General features: G+C 40.3%; 1 protein-coding gene across 5 annotated transcripts in view; it reads left to right on the top strand.

Annotated features, from left to right (window-relative positions):
- The window catches only part of LRP5 (LDL receptor related protein 5), a gene marked incomplete at its 3' end in the record, with an annotated part of 243,316 nt that overhangs the window by 115,023 nt on the left and 110,892 nt on the right, over nt 1–17,401 (top strand). For all 5 annotated transcript variants that reach the window (XM_080346094.1, XM_080346093.1, XM_080346097.1 and 2 more), the window contains one exon: nt 602–733. In XM_080346094.1, the coding sequence (XP_080202220.1) occupies nt 602–733 (132 nt within the window). The remainder of the gene's footprint in view (nt 1–601; nt 734–17,401) is intronic.

Genomic DNA, 17,401 nt, shown 5'->3' with positions numbered 1-17,401 from the left:
CATGCAGTTGTCATCTGTCTGCCCCTGCCCTGTTCCCCTGCCCCCATTTTTTGTTTTTTACATTTTCAAAATTGCTGACTTTACATGTTACACCTCTAGATTTCCTGATGATTCAGGGATATGTCTTACTGTGAAAGCTTCGCAGTAGGAAAGGATATTTCCAACATGCAACACTACTCTAATGTAGTAATTGTGCAAATTGTTATATTTGTTCTTATTTCATAGAACTGGTCACTTCCCCATCACTACCCTCCAAGCCCTGTTTTCTGTTTTCATGATGCTTAGCAGACCCAGCATCCAGAAAGTAACAGATGTCCAAAGTTCCTTAGCCATGTTCAGCTTTAGAAGCATTGAAATAACTGTATAGTGAGAACTTTCTGAGCTGTCAGCTCTTTCAAAAATCAACTTTTGCGTGCACCTCTATTTAGATGCCCCTAGAAGTAAGCACTGGGGAAAGGGGAATCAAACACTTTTTGTGGTTCCTCTGTCTATTAGCACAAAAGCTGGTGCCAGTCATTTGGAGTCTATTTCTTCTTCATGGAGAAAAGAGGGCTTTAGGGGTTCTAGAAAAATTAAAATAAATCTGTTTGATTTCTTGAAGTTCACACCCCATGTGAAGAAAGCAATGGTGGTTGCTCCCATCTGTGCCTGCTGTCTCCAAGAGATCCCTTCTACAGCTGCGCCTGTCCCACTGGTGTGCAGCTAGAAGATGATGGCAGGACATGCAAATCAGGTAGGACCTTGGTTTTTCTACAGAGAGAGTGTTGACTTGTTTTGGATTTGCTGCTTAAAAGTTGAGCCTTGAGGAAATTATTTGAAAGGAACTGCCTGACACACTGAAATGTCACTCTTGTCCTGATTAAGGTGGAAGATATATTGCACCAAGATCTCCTGCCAAGCTATTAAAGAAAGTGATTGTTATGAACTAAAGTAATCCCTTGCATCTGAAATCAGAAAATTTTGACTGTATTTTGTGTCTTTGACTGTATTTTGTGTTGCCAGTTCTCTGTAGGAATGAAGTAATATGTGGAGCCCATTGCAGAGGAATTTTATTAGAAGTAGACTATTGTAAGACGTGTTTCCATTTGGACAGTGGACCATTGACAGACTTCTGCTCCCTGCCATTCATTGTCTGGTAGCGGTCAATGATGCTGTAGTGGTTGGCCAAGTTGTTGCCTTCCAGTTGCATCTTGAAGTTAACGATGGCACAGATGTGCCAAAAATTTGTTCAAGGTCAAGTCCAATGAGTTGCTGCTGCTTCAGTTAGTTTTATAATGAAATAATCTGTACAGAAAATATCAAAATAATTCAAAATTAAGATTTAAACTAAAAATACAGATTTTTGTCATTCTGAACATCAGTCATCCCTCTGTTTCCCTTTGGGCTGCTTTGTGGGAAGGCTTTGTGAGAAATTTGCACTGAGATTTTTTTCTTCCTGGGTCTAGTTGTGTGAAGAGGCTTGTGAAGTTTGCTACTTGAGATGTTCTAGGTGGCTGTTCCATGTCACATACAAGTAGGAGACACTTGAGTATTACCAGTAGAAAGCTATTTAGAGACTAATAGCTGGAGTACATGCTTTAACTGAAAAGTATAATTAGATGCATATTTCATATCCATAAATTGAGTGAGTCTAGTGGTATACTTTGAAAGCTTGTTTTTGTCATTGATCAAGAAGTCTCTTTTAAAAATGCATCTTACAAAAGCAGGCAATTAACACTGATACAGCAGTAGGACACTAGGAAGCAAGGTTTTAGAAAATGTTCTGCTGAGAGACTAAAAGACACTCTGTTGCTTGTCTCTGATGTATTTTCAACGAGTCTAGTCAAAGAGTAAAGTCATTTTCTGATGTGACTTGATTCATCTGAGTCTTAAACCAAGTGTAATAGATTCCTTTCATTTGTGAACTTGAAGCAGAATTTTAACACTGAACCTCCAGGGTTTAAGGTCCAGCTTTATTAACTCATCCTGCTACAACTGAAAGGCTTATAAGGTAGTTATTGCAGCTGCTGAAAGACCTTTCTCTTTCCTTCTTCCAGCTTTGGAAAGTTTCCCTTTCAGAGCTTTCAAAAAACATTGCTGAATGCTCAGGACAACCTTTTTAGACATTCATATTGACCTCATGTTTCTGGCAGTGGGAATGAAGGTCAGCCTGCCTTTGGCATTTTGGCAGATAGCACAAGCAGGATTGACTGCTTATACTATGCTTTCACCTTTTCATTTTCAGGCCAGACAATCTGTCAATGGTGTTCTGTCAAAGGAGGGCAAAAAAGTGGGATGGGAACAGGAAATCTGATTTTGCATAAGAATGTGTCCTTTTGGTTAAGTTTTGTGGTTTATTTCTTTCCCAAATTCCACCTCTTTTGTAGTCCTGTCTGCCTTATGCTGATATCCAAGTGCTTCAATTTCCTCTCTTATTAATTAACTCCTTGGTTGCAATGAGCTGTCTTTTTGTTCTGTGTACAAGTCCTTTATAGTAAAGTTGTATCAGGAACTATGATTGCACCAGTGTTGACCACCTCCCCATTTTGTTCCCTATATTGGCTTGGGCAAAAGTGCCAGAGTGCAAAGTCACTTGGGCATATCAGCTTCTTTGACATTAGGCTTTTAAGTGAATTACACAGATGCTACTGCTAATTTGTCTCCAAGAGGGGAAAAAGTGTTCTGTTCTCAACATCTTTGTCTGCAGTGGGAGTTTGCTGGTGCAAATCTAACGATACAGTGTTACTGTGTATCTCTGTCAGAAAATATTCTTCTGCAGAAAAGCTCTGAAGCCCTTAGGCAATTTCAGCTCTCTTGGGTATTGAAAAATATATATATTGGTAATGTTCAGATATGAGAGCTCTGTAGCTGTTGAACTGTAATGGGCCTAGATAATTAAGAAAACATGATGTCAAGGACAGGCTGTGCCACTATTTGCATTGCTGTGGGTTATGTTTAGATGCATTGAAACTCAAAAACTGGAATTTTACACTTTTTCTAATTATGTAACTTCTGATATGCTGAAGCCATATATATTGTATCTGTGTTAAGGATAATTTGTTATTCTGTAGTTTTGGCTTTCGGTGTTGATTAATTCTCTTGCTTTCTCTCTGGCTCTAAACAGTTGCTCTGAACAAATAATAAAAAATTAGCTCTATAGTAGATATCCATCACTAATAATGGATATTAAATACACAGATTGCAACTGGCATCAAGTATACGCTTGAGAAAGCAGCGCAGAAGGTGGAGATTCAAAAGCTGGGGGACCTTCTTTCAGTCATTTTGCTGACTCAGGGCTATCCTGAGGTTTTTCTTTCTTTGTTTAAGGATCACATTTATCTTCCTTATGAATAGAATTAATCCGATTCATGAGTCTCTTGTATGTCTGTGATGGCTCCAGTTTCTGTTAACAGTGTTCAGGAGCCTATTTCTCTTATGTTTTTAGCAAATTTATAATTTCTTTCTGTCATATTCAGTGTTTCTGGCATACAGCTAGTGGTGCAATCTTCTTAAAGAATATAAAAAAACCTCATATTTTTTTCTTCAAAGTGGATATATTTCCCTGTAAGTGGTCACTCTGACTTCCTAAATTCCCTCTACCTGTTAGTGTTGCATTCCCAAAGGATCCTACTCTCCTTGTGCATAATTTTCTGGTATCATGGTGCCAAATAAGTCAATTGTAAATGAACTAAAATTAATTTGAGAGCGTTTTAAAACCTATAACCCAAACCTCATACCAGAAAGCATTTTGAGTGAAAGATCAATGTTCCCCACCTTTCCCTCCTAAGTTTTTACTAGCTTGACCCTATGGCTATGGGGCTGTAATAAGTACGATAAACTAGGACTTTAACTTATGTTCTTTTTTATTGTATATTTTCAACTTCATCAGGGACGCACAGAGCTACACAATGTCAGAATTAGTCCAGATCCATGCAGCTTCTGGAAGCGGTGTTCCAGTTTTCTTTTTGTTTCTCATTAAATGTGTAATGCTTTGCTGCAGTATATGGATAAAATATTTCAGTAAAAGTTACAGAATTTTACTCATTACGCAACATCATTGCAGCAGTTTCACATGGCCTGGACATCATTAGTTTATGATCCATTTTACTAATATTGCTGTACTGGGTTTGTCTGGGTTGGAGTTTGTCTTCTTCGTAGCATCTCATATGGTGCTATGTTTTGGGTTTGTGACCAAAACTGTTGATAACACAGGGATTTTTTTAGTTAGTGCTGAACAGTGCTTGCACAGTGCCAAGGCTTCTCTGTTTCTCACCCTCTGCCCTGTTAGCGAGGAGGCTGGTGGTGCACAAGAAGTTGCGAGGGGACACAGGCGGTATAGCTGACCCCAAGGGATATTCCACACGATACAGCATTGTGCTCAGCAATAAATGCTGGGGAAAAGGAGGAGGAAGCAGGGACATTTGGAGTTATGGCATTTGACTTCCCAAGTCACCATTATGTGTGATGGAGCCCTGCTTTCTTGGAATTGGCTGAACACCTACCTGCCAATGGGAAATAGTGAATGAATGTTGCTTTGCTTGAGCATACAGCTTTTGCATTACCTATTAAATTGTCTTTAACTCAACCCATGAGTTTTCTCTTGTGGGGAGTGAGTGGCTGGGTGGGGCTGAGCTACCCACTGGGGTTAACCTAAAACAACTGTGGAAACAGTAGCTCCGTTTTCTGTGTTTTCTCTGGAGTTTGCAGGAGAAGCTACTCATTTCTGTAAAGTCTTTTTTATTTTGTATGATGTATTTTACTCTCTAATTCTATGCTGGGTGATTTCTCTGTTTCCTATGCAACCTGTGTCAGATGTGCTTTTAATAAATCAAACATTCCTGGGTGTTAAGTTATACACATTTCTTATATCTAAAAGCCTTGACAACCAAATTTAAGTCTCAGTTAATAGGAATCTTTTTGCACTTGCTTTCCCAGAAATCCAACCAACTGAACAAAAAACCAAACAAAAAACCCACACCCAAACACTTTTGTGCATTTCTGTAAGCATTGTTTACACTGAAAACTCTTGGAAATTTAATTTTACACTGGTTTATTTTCTTTTTGTTTGTCTTGGGAAGCATGATGAGTCTTTTCCCTTTCTTGTGCTTGAAAGCAAGATGAGACCTCTTGGTAAGAATGTATGTAGGTGGTTGAGATATAGGTGTACTTGCATGCCATGCAAACAATAGATGACAAATCAAGTGCAACTTAAGCAAGTATCTGGCAAGGGGAAGTACTTAGTGGCAACCTGCATCATTAGCCTTTTGTAGCTAGACTACTTCTATCTTGTAGTGCTAAATTCAGGTTCCGATCTTTAACAGCAGTAAGAATTTGATGTCCATCTATATGAGATATCCCTTCTCTGTCCATGACCTCCAAGTTTGTCATACTCTCAGAGAAATGCTCTTGCAGTTTTGAAACTCACACAAAGGAGCAATGCCTGGAACTAAGGGCAGTGCCAACTAAAGTGTGTCTCTTTAATATACTGAACATTGCCCAGTATAGATCTAAATCAAGGAGCATCCGAATGGTGCTCTTAGTCATATGGTTTAGTTTTAGGTAGTCCTGCAAGGAACAAGGTGTTAGACTCGATGATCCTTATGGGTCCTTGCAACTCAAGATATTACATGATTCTAAGTAGACTGAGCACAGTCATCTTCAAAAAAGGTTATAAAAACATAAATTATTTTCTGCAATGATTCAAGGTAATGAATTAGGCTGCAAAAGCAACGATATAGTAATGTGTCCTGGTTTCAGCTGGGGTAGAGTTAATTTTCTTCCTAGTAGCTGCTATAGTGCTGTGGTTTGGAATTTAAGGGAGAATAATGTTGATAATACACTGATGTTTTAGTTTTTGCTAAAGAAGAAGTTTCAGCTTCTCACACCATGCCAGGTGCACAAGAAGCTGGGAGGGGGCACAGCCAGGACAGCTGACCCAAACTGGTCAAAGGGATATTCCATACCATGTGACATGATGCTCAGTATATAAGCTGGGGGAAGAAGGAGGAGGGGGCGGATGTTCAGAGGTATGGTGTTTGTTTTCCCAAGTAACCATTAATGCCTGATGGAGAGCCCTGCTTTCTTGGATGTGGCTGAACACCTGCCTACTGATGGGAAGTGGTGAATTAATTCCTTCTTTTGCTCTGCATACATGTGCAGCTTTTGCTTTACCTATTAAACCGCCTTTATCTCTACCTGCATGTTTTCTCACTTTTACTCTTCCAAATCTCTACCCTCATCCCACTGTGGGGGATTGAGTGAGCAGCTACATAGTGCTTACTTGCCAGCTTGGGTTAAACCACGACATGTGTTTTAAATTCCTTACATTGTCTAGAATGAAGGAAGATCACCTTTATTGCCTTGCAGTAAATTGACTTACAAGTTAGAATACAAATGTTTTTTAAAAAATAATAAATAAATAAATATACACATATATATATACACACACACACACATACACACACTTAGCGTGTGCTATAAATGCTCAAGTGCAGGAACTCTTAGTGCTTGTATGTCACAATGTGCTCTTTCTCACTGCTGGGAGCAGCATGGTCTGGGATGCTCCCAGTTCTCTCTGGACTGCACAGTTTGATGCTGTGTTTTGAGTAGGTTTTTGTGTGAGCTGTGGTCTGCTATCTACAATTGCTGCTGTGTTGGGATTGCCATGTGGTGAGAGATTGTGCTGTGTATTCCTCACCTTGTATATGCTTCCTCTTCTTTCTTCTCTCTTCTTCTCTCTTCATTCCATTAAACTGTTCTTATCCCAATCCAGGAGTTTTGCCTTTTGTTTCCTGATTCTCTTCCATATCCCACTGGAGGTGGGGCGGGGTGAATGAGCAGCACGTGGTTTTAGTTGCTGACTGGGCATGACCTTCTATGGTATGTAATATCCCTTTGGCTAGTTTTGGGTCAGCTGTTCTGGCTCTGTCATCCACCCAGCTACCTGTGGAAATTAACCATATCTCAGATGACCCAGCACATTGAGGCAGTTGATCAGGGTTGGATAATATTTCCAGTGTCTTATTTCTCTTTGCTATTCTTCACAATGCAAAACAGAAAACAGTGGTTTTAGAACCTGCTGGCTAATGCTGCGGGGGTCACACTATTTTTTATGCAGGAGATAGAAGAGTACTGAAGGAAGAAATGTTAAGGCCCTTCTTTCTCATTTTCCATGTGTTTATTGGTGCACATCATACATTTTAAAAGTTTTGTTTCTGCGGTTCCTTGGCTGAGCAATCATCAGGTTATTTGAGCAGCTAAGCCTCCAAGCAAGATAAGCAGGCAGACACGAACACCTTCATTGTGAAGTATTTCTTCTCATGTAATTTAACCACCTGAGAAGAAGAACCTTTTGCTAACATGTCTTCCTGATTAATAAAGAGAAACAGTATGGACTAATCCAGACTTTCTGATTAAGCAGAACAACTGCTAATTAGAGATGAACAGCCTCTTTGTAAAAGGGTAGGGCTAGGGACACATTTGTTATTTGGGATAATTGCTGTAAATCAGCTCTTTCAAGTACCTGAGAAAGCTTCTGCTGGCATTGTGTGAATAACCTAAAATAACTATCAGGAGTCTTCTAGCACTTGGAAGATGCTGGAAGAGAAATCTTGTATATCAGTAGATAAGCTCTAGTTACATTCTACCATTGATTTGGGGCTGTATTGAGAAGGAGCACTCATGTCTTAATCTGTTTGTCATGGAGAAAATAAACAAGGAAAACTCCATTTTCTCCTATTTCCTAGATCCTTGACAGGTACATGCATGGCTGTCTCTCTTCCTTGCCTAGCCTGTGATTGAAATGCAACTGTAGGAAACCACGGTCTTTTGATTGGAGGATGCTTTGACTTCATAGGTGTCTTCCATCCTATGCCCAGTATCTGACTACCATAGGGAGATGTTATCCAGAAGTTCCAGAGGACTTTTTACTCATTCTGCCTCTCCTTACAGCACTCCCAAAGGTGTATCATGCTTCCTTTGCTTATCAAGGAATTGTTGATCTCATGTTTTTCCTTTGTTAGGCTCAGATGGGGCTTCTTAAAGACTACTGTCATCCTTCTCTGAAGGAGGGATTTGGGTAATTGGCATTGCTCTCAATGCCTACAGCCACATTAGTTCCCTCCAGACAGCAGGTGATCTACTGGAAGGGCCTAAGGGTGTTTTGCACTAAAGGAGAGGGAGCATTTGGACAATAGATCAAATGTACAAGTAGTCTACAGTGATTCCTGTGCAAGGTGGATAATTATCTGGATTCTAGGCTATGAAAATGAGATGCAGTGGGCTGAATGAGGAAATGGCATTTCACTCACTGCATTTGACCTGTGTTATGCTACTTACTCCAAACACGTCCTATTGATTCTGTAGCCCTAAAACAATGGGCTAGGGTGCTATTTACTGAGTGAGAAATAGTATCATGTGGAAACATATTTCACTGAGATACCTTTGCAATACACCAGAAAGGGATGTAAAAACTGTCCAGAAATGGGTACCTGACAATCTAGGAAATCTAGAGGCTACCTCTTCTATTTCTACTCTATTTAAGGAAAATTTTGTTTGTTTGTCTTAAGTCGATTTACCCCTTGCTTTTGTTAGTATGTTATGTTTATTATTTTGCTTGATCTGTATGAAAAGATTATGAAGATTCATATAAACTTTTATTCTCCTAGATGAGGAGTACTTCATGTAATGACAAAATAAAATAGCTTCATATGAAAATGGCCTTGTTTATATTTTCATTGGATAAAAGCCATTAGAAACATGCTGTAAAGAAGAAACTTGAGAAGGAGTGAGAAGTATTCTAGAAGATCTCCCATATAATCTTCTAGCTCTATTGTCAGTGGTTTGCTGGGCTAGTGAATGAAGCTCTCTTTTTGTGTTTTGGTGCATGTTTCAGATTGGTGACTACTTTCCAGGGCTGGGAAGCACTGTCTAGTTAGAGATGATACACATTTTTGTGTGTGGTTAGTTGTTTGGTGTGGTGGTGGTGGTGGTTTTTTGTTTGTTTTTGTTTTGGTTGGTTGTTGTTTTTTTTTTCTTTTTTTTCCCCTGGCCGGGGGGGGGGGGGGGGGGGCGGGTAGGGCAGGGACAGGAAGGGTAGTATGTAAAGGAAAAAGCGATAGTCTCACTTTTCAGCACTATTGAGTCTATATTGATTCTGTTTTTACGCTACAGGATAACCACGCCCTGTGTCTGCACTGAACAAGTGTATGTGTAAATATTGTTATCTTGTGTTCATCATGGGCTAAGGACATACACATAGAAGGTGACAAAGTCCCAGTGATAACTTGTTAAGCTGCTGTAGCTTGGCTACCTCTTCAAACATTGATGGCCAATCTCTATTTTACTGCATCAGTGTAGCAGCAGTGAGGTTGAGACACTACCTAGATTTGCAAACCCTAATTTACAGTTGTTTGTAACATTTTTCCATGATGTTTTCCATGATATGATTATGTTAGAATCGTAGAATCATAGAATAATTTTGGTTGAAGGAGACACTTGAGATCACTGAGTCTGACCATAATCTAACTCTAGCACTAAACCAACCTCATCTAGAATGACAGAATCATAGAATGTTCTCAGTTGGAAGGGACCCACAAGGATCATCAATTCTATCTCCTGTCCCTTCATATGACAATGCCACAGATCACACCACATGTCTGAGGGCGTTGTCCAGTCTCTTCTTGAATACTGTCAGGCTTGGAGCCATGACTACCTCCCTGGGGAGCCTGTTCCGGTGCTCCACCACCCTCTGGGTGAAGAACCTTCTCCTAATATCTAGCCTAAACCTCCTCTGGCACATCTTCCTGCCATTCTCTTGGGTTCTGTCATTGGTTGCTAAAGAGAAGAGTTCAGTACCTACCCTTACTCCTCCCCTTGTGAGGAAGCTGTAGACCGCGATCAGGTCTCCACTTAGTCTCCACTTCACCAGGCTGAGCAAATGAAGTGACTTTAGCTGTTCCTCATATGACTTCCCCTCCAAACCCTTCACCAACTCTGTAGCCCTCTTCTGGACACTCTCCAGTAGCTTAATATATTTTTTTATCCTGTGGGGCCCAGAACTGCACACAGTACTCTTGGTGAGGCTGCATCAGTGCAGAGTAGAGTGGGGCAATCACCTCCCTTGCCCAGCTGGCAATGCTGTGCTTGATGCAGCCCAGGACACAGTTGCCCTCTCAGCTGCCAAAGCACACTGTTGACTCAGGTTCAACTTGCCATTGACCAGAACCCCCAGGTGGTTCTCTGCAGAGCTGCTTTCCAGCATCTTGTCTCTCAGTCTGTAGGTGCAGCCAGGGTTGCCTTGGCCCCGGTGCAAAATCTGGCACTTGTTCTTGTTGAACTTCATGCCTGGTGATTGCCCAGTTCTTCAATTTGTCCAGATCCCTCTGCAGGGCCTCTCTGCCCTCCAGAGTGTCAACAGCTCCTCCCAATTTTGTGTCATTGGCAAACCTACTAAGCAATCCCTTAAGTCCTGAGTCTAAGTCATTTATGGAGACATTGAAGAGTGCTGGCACTAAGATGAATTCCTGCAGAACCCTGCTAGTGACTGGTCACCAGTCTGACATAATCCCATTTACTAGAACCCTTTGAGCCTGGCCCATCAGCCATTTGCTCACCCACTGCATTGTGTGTTTATCCACCTGTGTGCTGGACATCTTGTCTGGAAGAATACTGTGAGAGTATCAAAAGCTTTACTGAAATCCAGAAAGATCACACCAACAGGCTTCCCTTGGTCAACTAGGTGTGTAACCTTGTCATAGAATATAAATAAGTTTGTCAAGCAAGATTTTCCCCTCGTGAATCTGTGTTGGCTGGGGCCACTGGCTGTGTTGTCCTTCAGATGTTTTTAAATAACTCCCAGAACAATCTTCCCCATGATTTTGCTAGGCACAGAAGTGAGGCTGACAGGCCTGCAGTTGCCAGGGTCATCAACCCTTCTCATGGTTTTGGTCTATATTTGGTCAGCGTTAGCTTCCAGTCATCTGGATTCTCTCCAGATTCCCAAGAGCATTGAAAAATCATGGAGAGAGGTCTCCTATGACATCAGCCATATACATCTTTTAAACACCTCTTGTAATGGTGAGTCAGCCACCTCCCTGGGCAGCCTGTTCCAGGCCTTCACAACCCTTTCTGTGAAGAAATGTTTCCTAGTATCCAATCTGAACTTTCCCTGGTGCAGCTTGAGGCTGTTTCCTCTCATCCTATCACTTCCTACTTGGGAGAAGAGACCAACACCCCTCTTGCTACAGCCTCCTTTCAGATGGTTTCAGAGAGCAGTAAGATCTCCCTCTCAGCCTCTTTTTCTCCAGGCTAAGCAGCTGCAGTTCCCTCAGCTGCTTCTCGTAGGACTTGTTCTCCAGACCCCTCACTAGCTTTGTTGCCTTTCTCTGAACTCTCTCGAATACCTCAGTGTCTTTATTATAGTGAGGCACCCAAAACTGAATGCAGTATTTGAGGTGTGGCCTCACCAGCACTGAGTACATTTGTACAATTGCTGTCCTAGTCCTGCTGGCCACACTATTCTTGATGCACGCCAGGATGCTGTTGGCCTCTTTTGGCCACCTGGGCACACTGCAGGCTCACGTTCAGCTGGCTGTCAGTCAACACCCCCGAATCCTTTTCTGCCAGGCAGCTTTCCAGCCACTCTTCCCTGAGCCTGTAGTGCTGCATGGGGTTGTTAGGACCAAAGTGCAGGACCCAACACTTGGCCTTGTTCGACCTCATACAATTGGCCTCAGCCCAACGATCCAGCCAGTCCAGATCTCTCTGAATGGCCTTCCTACTCTCCAGCAGGTCAATATTTCTACCCAACTTGATGTCATCTGCAAACTTACTGAGGGTGCAGTCAGTCTCCTCACCCAGATCATTGATAAAGACATTAAACAGAACTGCCCCCAATACTCATCTCTGGGGAACACCACTCATGACCAGCCACCAACTGGATTTGGCTCCATTCACCGCAACTCTTTGAGAGGGGCCATCCAGCCGGTTCTTTACCCATTGAAGAGTACACCCATCCAAGCCATGAGCTGCTGAAGCTCATGAGCAGGAGAATGCTGTAGGAAATGGTGTCAAAGGCTTTACTGAAGTCTAAGTACAACATCCACGGCCTTCCCCTCATCCAATAAGTGGGTCACCTTGTCATAGGAGGAGGTCAGTTTGGTATTAGCTCAGAATTGAATTTTCTGTGGCTCCATCATACTTGGAACATAATAAAGAATGCTTGAACTGCAAAGCATTATGGAGCTCTCAGCTTTAGAGAGGGCCCGTGGGATGTAAAGTAGTTTTTCTTTCTGTTTGTGTAAAAATGGACAACAGTGCAGAGAAATTAATATGTTCAGGGTCTCTTGGTGAGTGGGAAATGTCTGCAATTAGAAGTCAACATAAACGAGGTTGTAGAAAAAAAAGAGGGTGTTTCAAAACATGGACCCAAATAGGAATTACTATGCTTAGAAATTTGGTCTATCTTTTTGAAACACCTTGTATTGTGTGTTTCTTTTCAGTTCACGTTTTTGTTTGTTTGTTTTTAATTATGTATGTTGTTGGGTTGTAATGAATTTTTATAGTCTGTGTGTATTTGAAGCTGTCAGTGCCAGAACTCTGTTTAACAGAAGCTAGGTGGTAAATGGCTGTCATTTTTGAACTCAGTGATTCCTTACTCTGAGCCAGTGGGGCTGTATATCTCCAGCAGAGAATAGGTGTATTTAAACTTTAAACCCATACTTTCCTGTGAAATACTGAAGTCCAAGGCTATACCATTTTTCTAGCAGCGGGGGTTTTTGACAGACTTCTTCTCGAGCCATCTTTTTTTCCCATGGTTTGTGATGGAATATTATTAAGAATTCTGTGCAAAGGGATATTCATTTTTTTTGTTAATAAAAACTGGAAGCTGGGAGTATATCTGTAAGCTAGCATTCAGATTTACCACTTAACATTTCAAACTTTCTCATTCTTCGAAGTACATATAGTATAGGCAGACCTCAGAGTGGCAGATTAAGTGCTTTTGGGTTTTTGAATCAGACCTCTGTATAAGGGCATATTCTTTGCTTGGTGCAGGGTTAGCTAAAAAATTGTGTTGATCTTTGATTCCGGTTACTACCAATACGGTTATGACTGTTCTACTAATGCTATTTTGAGTAAGTCTTCATAAGAGTTATCTTCTCCTCTGTCAGTAGTAACTTTGCAAAGCTTTGTGCTTACAGGTGTAGTACTGGATATGTACAAACTTAAGGGGTGTCACAGAAGTTTAGTCCTAAAGTAGAATAGGGTAACTATGACTTCTGTGGTGCAATAGCTTTCTCTGGAAGAAATATTACTTTTTTCTTAGTCAGCTGCTTTGTGCTAGTGATCTTATCAGCTGTTCAGTTTAATATTCTGTTTGTGAGGTTATTTAATGGCTTCATGAATGTGTGAAAACTCTAAATTGAGTATTTTTTTCTGTTTCAGCTAAAGTAACTATTAGAAGTCTGCTACTGAGCTAATGGAAGAAACAGTAGACAATAGCTTTTCACTGTAACATGCAGACAGATATGATGTAATTTATGAGTTATGTGAGGGCTCTGGTATTTCCTTCCTTTGTCACAAGTGTTTTCCTTATGCTTACTTACTTTTCAATTAAATCAAGTCCTGTCTGAATGTAGGCACTCAAAACATTCTTTCAAAGAAACCTTTCCTGTTTGTTTTGTTGGTTGCATATGTCCAGTGCACACAACTCTTGGTTTTAAATTGGTAAACCTGATGTGCATTGTGTGCTCTCTCCAGTTTGTAGTGTCAAGTAGGAGAATACATGGCCAACTTTTCCCAGCCCACTGCCATCATGCAGTATGAAGCAGCATGTTCTTCTTCTCAGACTGGAAGAAAAATAAAGACCTGAAATGAGATGAGTAGTGCTGTTCATACTGCAACTGGCTCTATTAAGGTGCCCAAGGAGAATATAGAAAAAGAATTGCCGTCTGTTTCTAGGTATTACCAAAGTCTGTTTCAACTCCTTAAATATTTTTATTTTCTGTGGAAGTTGAATAGCGGGAAGTTGAATAGCAAGGAATGGGGTTTTACATAGTGTTGTTGATTTAAATCTCCAATAGTGAGTTTCATTACAGCTTTTTTCTATGGTGTGAAGAGCAACTAATGCTAGACCCTTGTAAAAAGTGCTGTAATTGTTTTGAGTATTGGCAAGCTTATTAAACAGCATGGCAACATTACCTATTTTCATGCACTCCATACAGAACAATGACATTTTCTTCCACCCCCATATTCTGTGCATGTTCCTCCCCCACTTTTTGCTGTACACGGAAACTTTGCCAGATAATTCACTGCATTACAGCAACTAGCAAAATCCCTTGCTTTTCTGATAAATCTCTTTATTTTATCAAGAATAATGAGATAGCTGTACTCAAACAGCTTGTAAAAGAGTTGCCTGCAAAGTACTTCTAATGCACTCTTTTCAAAAAGTGCTTACTAGTTTGTTCTTCAGAGAAGAGCTAAAAGGCTTCCTATTTTTACAATGAATCTGATTTTTTTCCCCGATAAATACAGAGATTTCTGAAGTTGCCTGTAACTAGACTGAGTCTATATGTGCAGATGCATGCACATGCACATAAACATAACTGAGGGAAGAGTCCTACAATGGACCATTGTTCTAGCCTAATTAGCAGACAGACAAATGGGAAAGGAATAGCATGGCATTTTCTGGCATAGATTAGCAGAGGCAGCCAATGCAGTCTGCATTTGTTTAGGTTGGGTGAATAAATTGAAGCATTTGTTACTGTATTACATGTGTCTGGTCACTTGTCAAATGTGAAGTGGGACAAGGGAAGAATAAAGGATTCTTGTCAAGCTGTTGAGCAGGCCTGCTTTGCTGCTGTCAACTCTGATTCCAGTTCATTTTGCAAATAGAATACAGTTGTTGTTGCCAGCACTGAAGCATGAATTTTTAATAAGGAGAGCACAAACCAACCAAATCAAAGTAAACACTATATGTAGCATGGATGTTACAAGTAATTGATTACTGGGTATGGGGGGCAAGCATGACATGTGTGAGGGGGGAAAAAAAAAAAAATTAACCTGTTTTAATAGAATTTCTTGATTGCAAAGAGAGAATATAGTCTTCAGAGAGTGAGAATAACTGTCTTCAATGGTATTATTTTGTTTTCTATTCTGTTTGTTTTTTAAATTCAGATATTATTCTGCATGTTAACCAGAACAGTTAATTTGCTTTTATGGATATTAGACCTGCTGAAAAATTATGTGGAAGATCTGCAAAAAGCTTTTGCTGAATCAAAAAAACACTAGAGAAAGCAAACAAACAAAACCCAAACCCAACCAAACAAAAACACACAACAGAACAGTTCAAAGTTTAAACCTGTTGGAAAAATAAAACAACAATTTGAACTTGGCTCTTTTAAAATGCTTTCTAAATTGAAACTTTAGGGGGACCTAATTACTTCTGTTTTTCTGATCTGTGATTTGCATAGAGGACTTCACATAAACTTAGGCTGAAGTGTTTCGTTGCTGCAATTCTGATGTTGGAATAGCTTGCATTCCCTGCTCCCCCCCCCCCCCCAAAAAAAAGGCGTTTGCTCATTGTATGGTGTTATATATGACTCTGCTGGGAGTCTCTTAATCATATATTTACAAAAGGACCACACTGAGAGAGGTTTTTGAAGACTAAGTAAATGTCGTAGCACTTTAGCACTAGATAAATAGCTAGCTGTAATATACTAGACAGGTTCTAGGATATCTAGGATAACAGTAGGCAAGTCACACCACAACACTTACGTAGCCTTGAAAGCATTCCTACCAATAGTAATCAAAATACCTCCATGATACAGATAAAAATAATGAGGCAGACAAGCATGTTTTCCAGTTTTTTTGAGAGAACCAATGTCAAGTTCTCTTCTCATAGTGATGTGCGCAGAGCCTGCTGCCAACTCTTTTTTTCTGTAGCAGAAATTTGTTAACAGAGTCAAATACAGCTGTAACCAACACTGTAATTTTAGAATGTGTTGCAATCAAATCCAGGATTTTTGCACCTATAAAAAATAACCCATGTCGATGTTTGTTTACCAACTTTGAAGTGGGAGGTGGAATGTAGTGAGATATGCTGTGACAGCATTTTCTCTGTTTACATGTTTTTTAATATCCAAGGACATAGATGCATGTCTGTCAAGGATCTTGTTGTTGTCAAGGTTTAAAGCAAAGTGACAATAAACTGTGGCAGATGCTCTCTGTTACCCCATTCACTCTTAGCTGAAAGAAAAAATCACTAAAAGAGAACTGGTCTTGTTTTTAACAAAACCAGGACAGTTGTGTAATAACTGACTTAATTTTAAGCAGTAGAAATTGCCAAGCAGCCAGAACTTTAATTTGGTCAGGTAGCTCATTCCCCTTATTATTTCTTTTTCCCATAAGTCACAGTTAGAGATATGTTAGGAATTGGAAGAATTTCCCAAGAAGCATCCAATTCAACTATCAATAAAATGTCCAGGTTGTCAACTGAAGTTAAGATTTTTTTCTGATCTGCCAGGTCAACAGAGAAAAGTTTTCTTTTCCCTGTTTTTAGCCATGTACATCTGTGGGACACAACTGAGGTTGCAAATATTTCTACAGCAGTGTTTGCCTGCAGAAAAAGCCTGAGCAGCTGAATACGTCAGGAACAGGCATGTTTTTTAGTCTTTGCAAGAAGGTTGTAGTCATTACGTAATTGCTGATTCAAGGGGTCCTGGCTGTCCTGTCAAAATATTTTTTTGTGTGCAAGTGAATGTGTGACCATGTGCACGGGTGAACATATGGCAGGGCTGGATGAAATGAATTTGAGTCCAGTTATTGCTGCTATGAGGAACTAAGGACCGTTTTGGTATTACTTGTGAATTTTAGAGTAATATTAACAGTGTATTTCAGCTTGTTGTCTAGCCAATATCTCTAGGCATAATTTGGGCCTTGGACTGCCAGTTCCTTCCTCTGGTACGTTCAACTCTGACCTTGTTCACAGTGAACTAAGGTGAAGCTGCAATCAGTCGTGTAAAGAGGCAAAACATACGCATTTGATTCTTATCTATCTATTCTAATGCAATGGTGCTTGTGATGTTGGTCATCTTAGAAATACATGTAGTATTGGTAATTGCTGTGTTATCAGTTGCTAGGTGTGTATTTCATGCTCCTCTGCTTCACACTACTCATACTTAAATATTAAGAAGACATTTAGAAGTTAAGATGGATATGAAGCTGCGTGCTGTGGCTGGCTGAACAGCTGCAGTGATGCTCGCTTTTTGAGACAGTTGAGCAAAAATAATTCAAAATTAATTTATAATTTAAAACTCTTCTGTATTTGTAGAGCACTTGAATGACCAGATACATCGTCCTTTTCATGATGAGTTTTGAGGCCTGAATTTTTACTTAACATGCACTAAACAGGAGGTTTTATTTT

Source organism: Nesoenas mayeri, assembly GCF_963082525.1.
Source record: "Nesoenas mayeri genome assembly, chromosome: 5".
Classification (NCBI taxonomy): Eukaryota; Metazoa; Chordata; class Aves; order Columbiformes; family Columbidae; genus Nesoenas; species Nesoenas mayeri.
The sequence above is the reverse complement of the archived record's forward strand: the minus strand, read 5'-3'. Positions and strand labels throughout refer to the sequence as shown.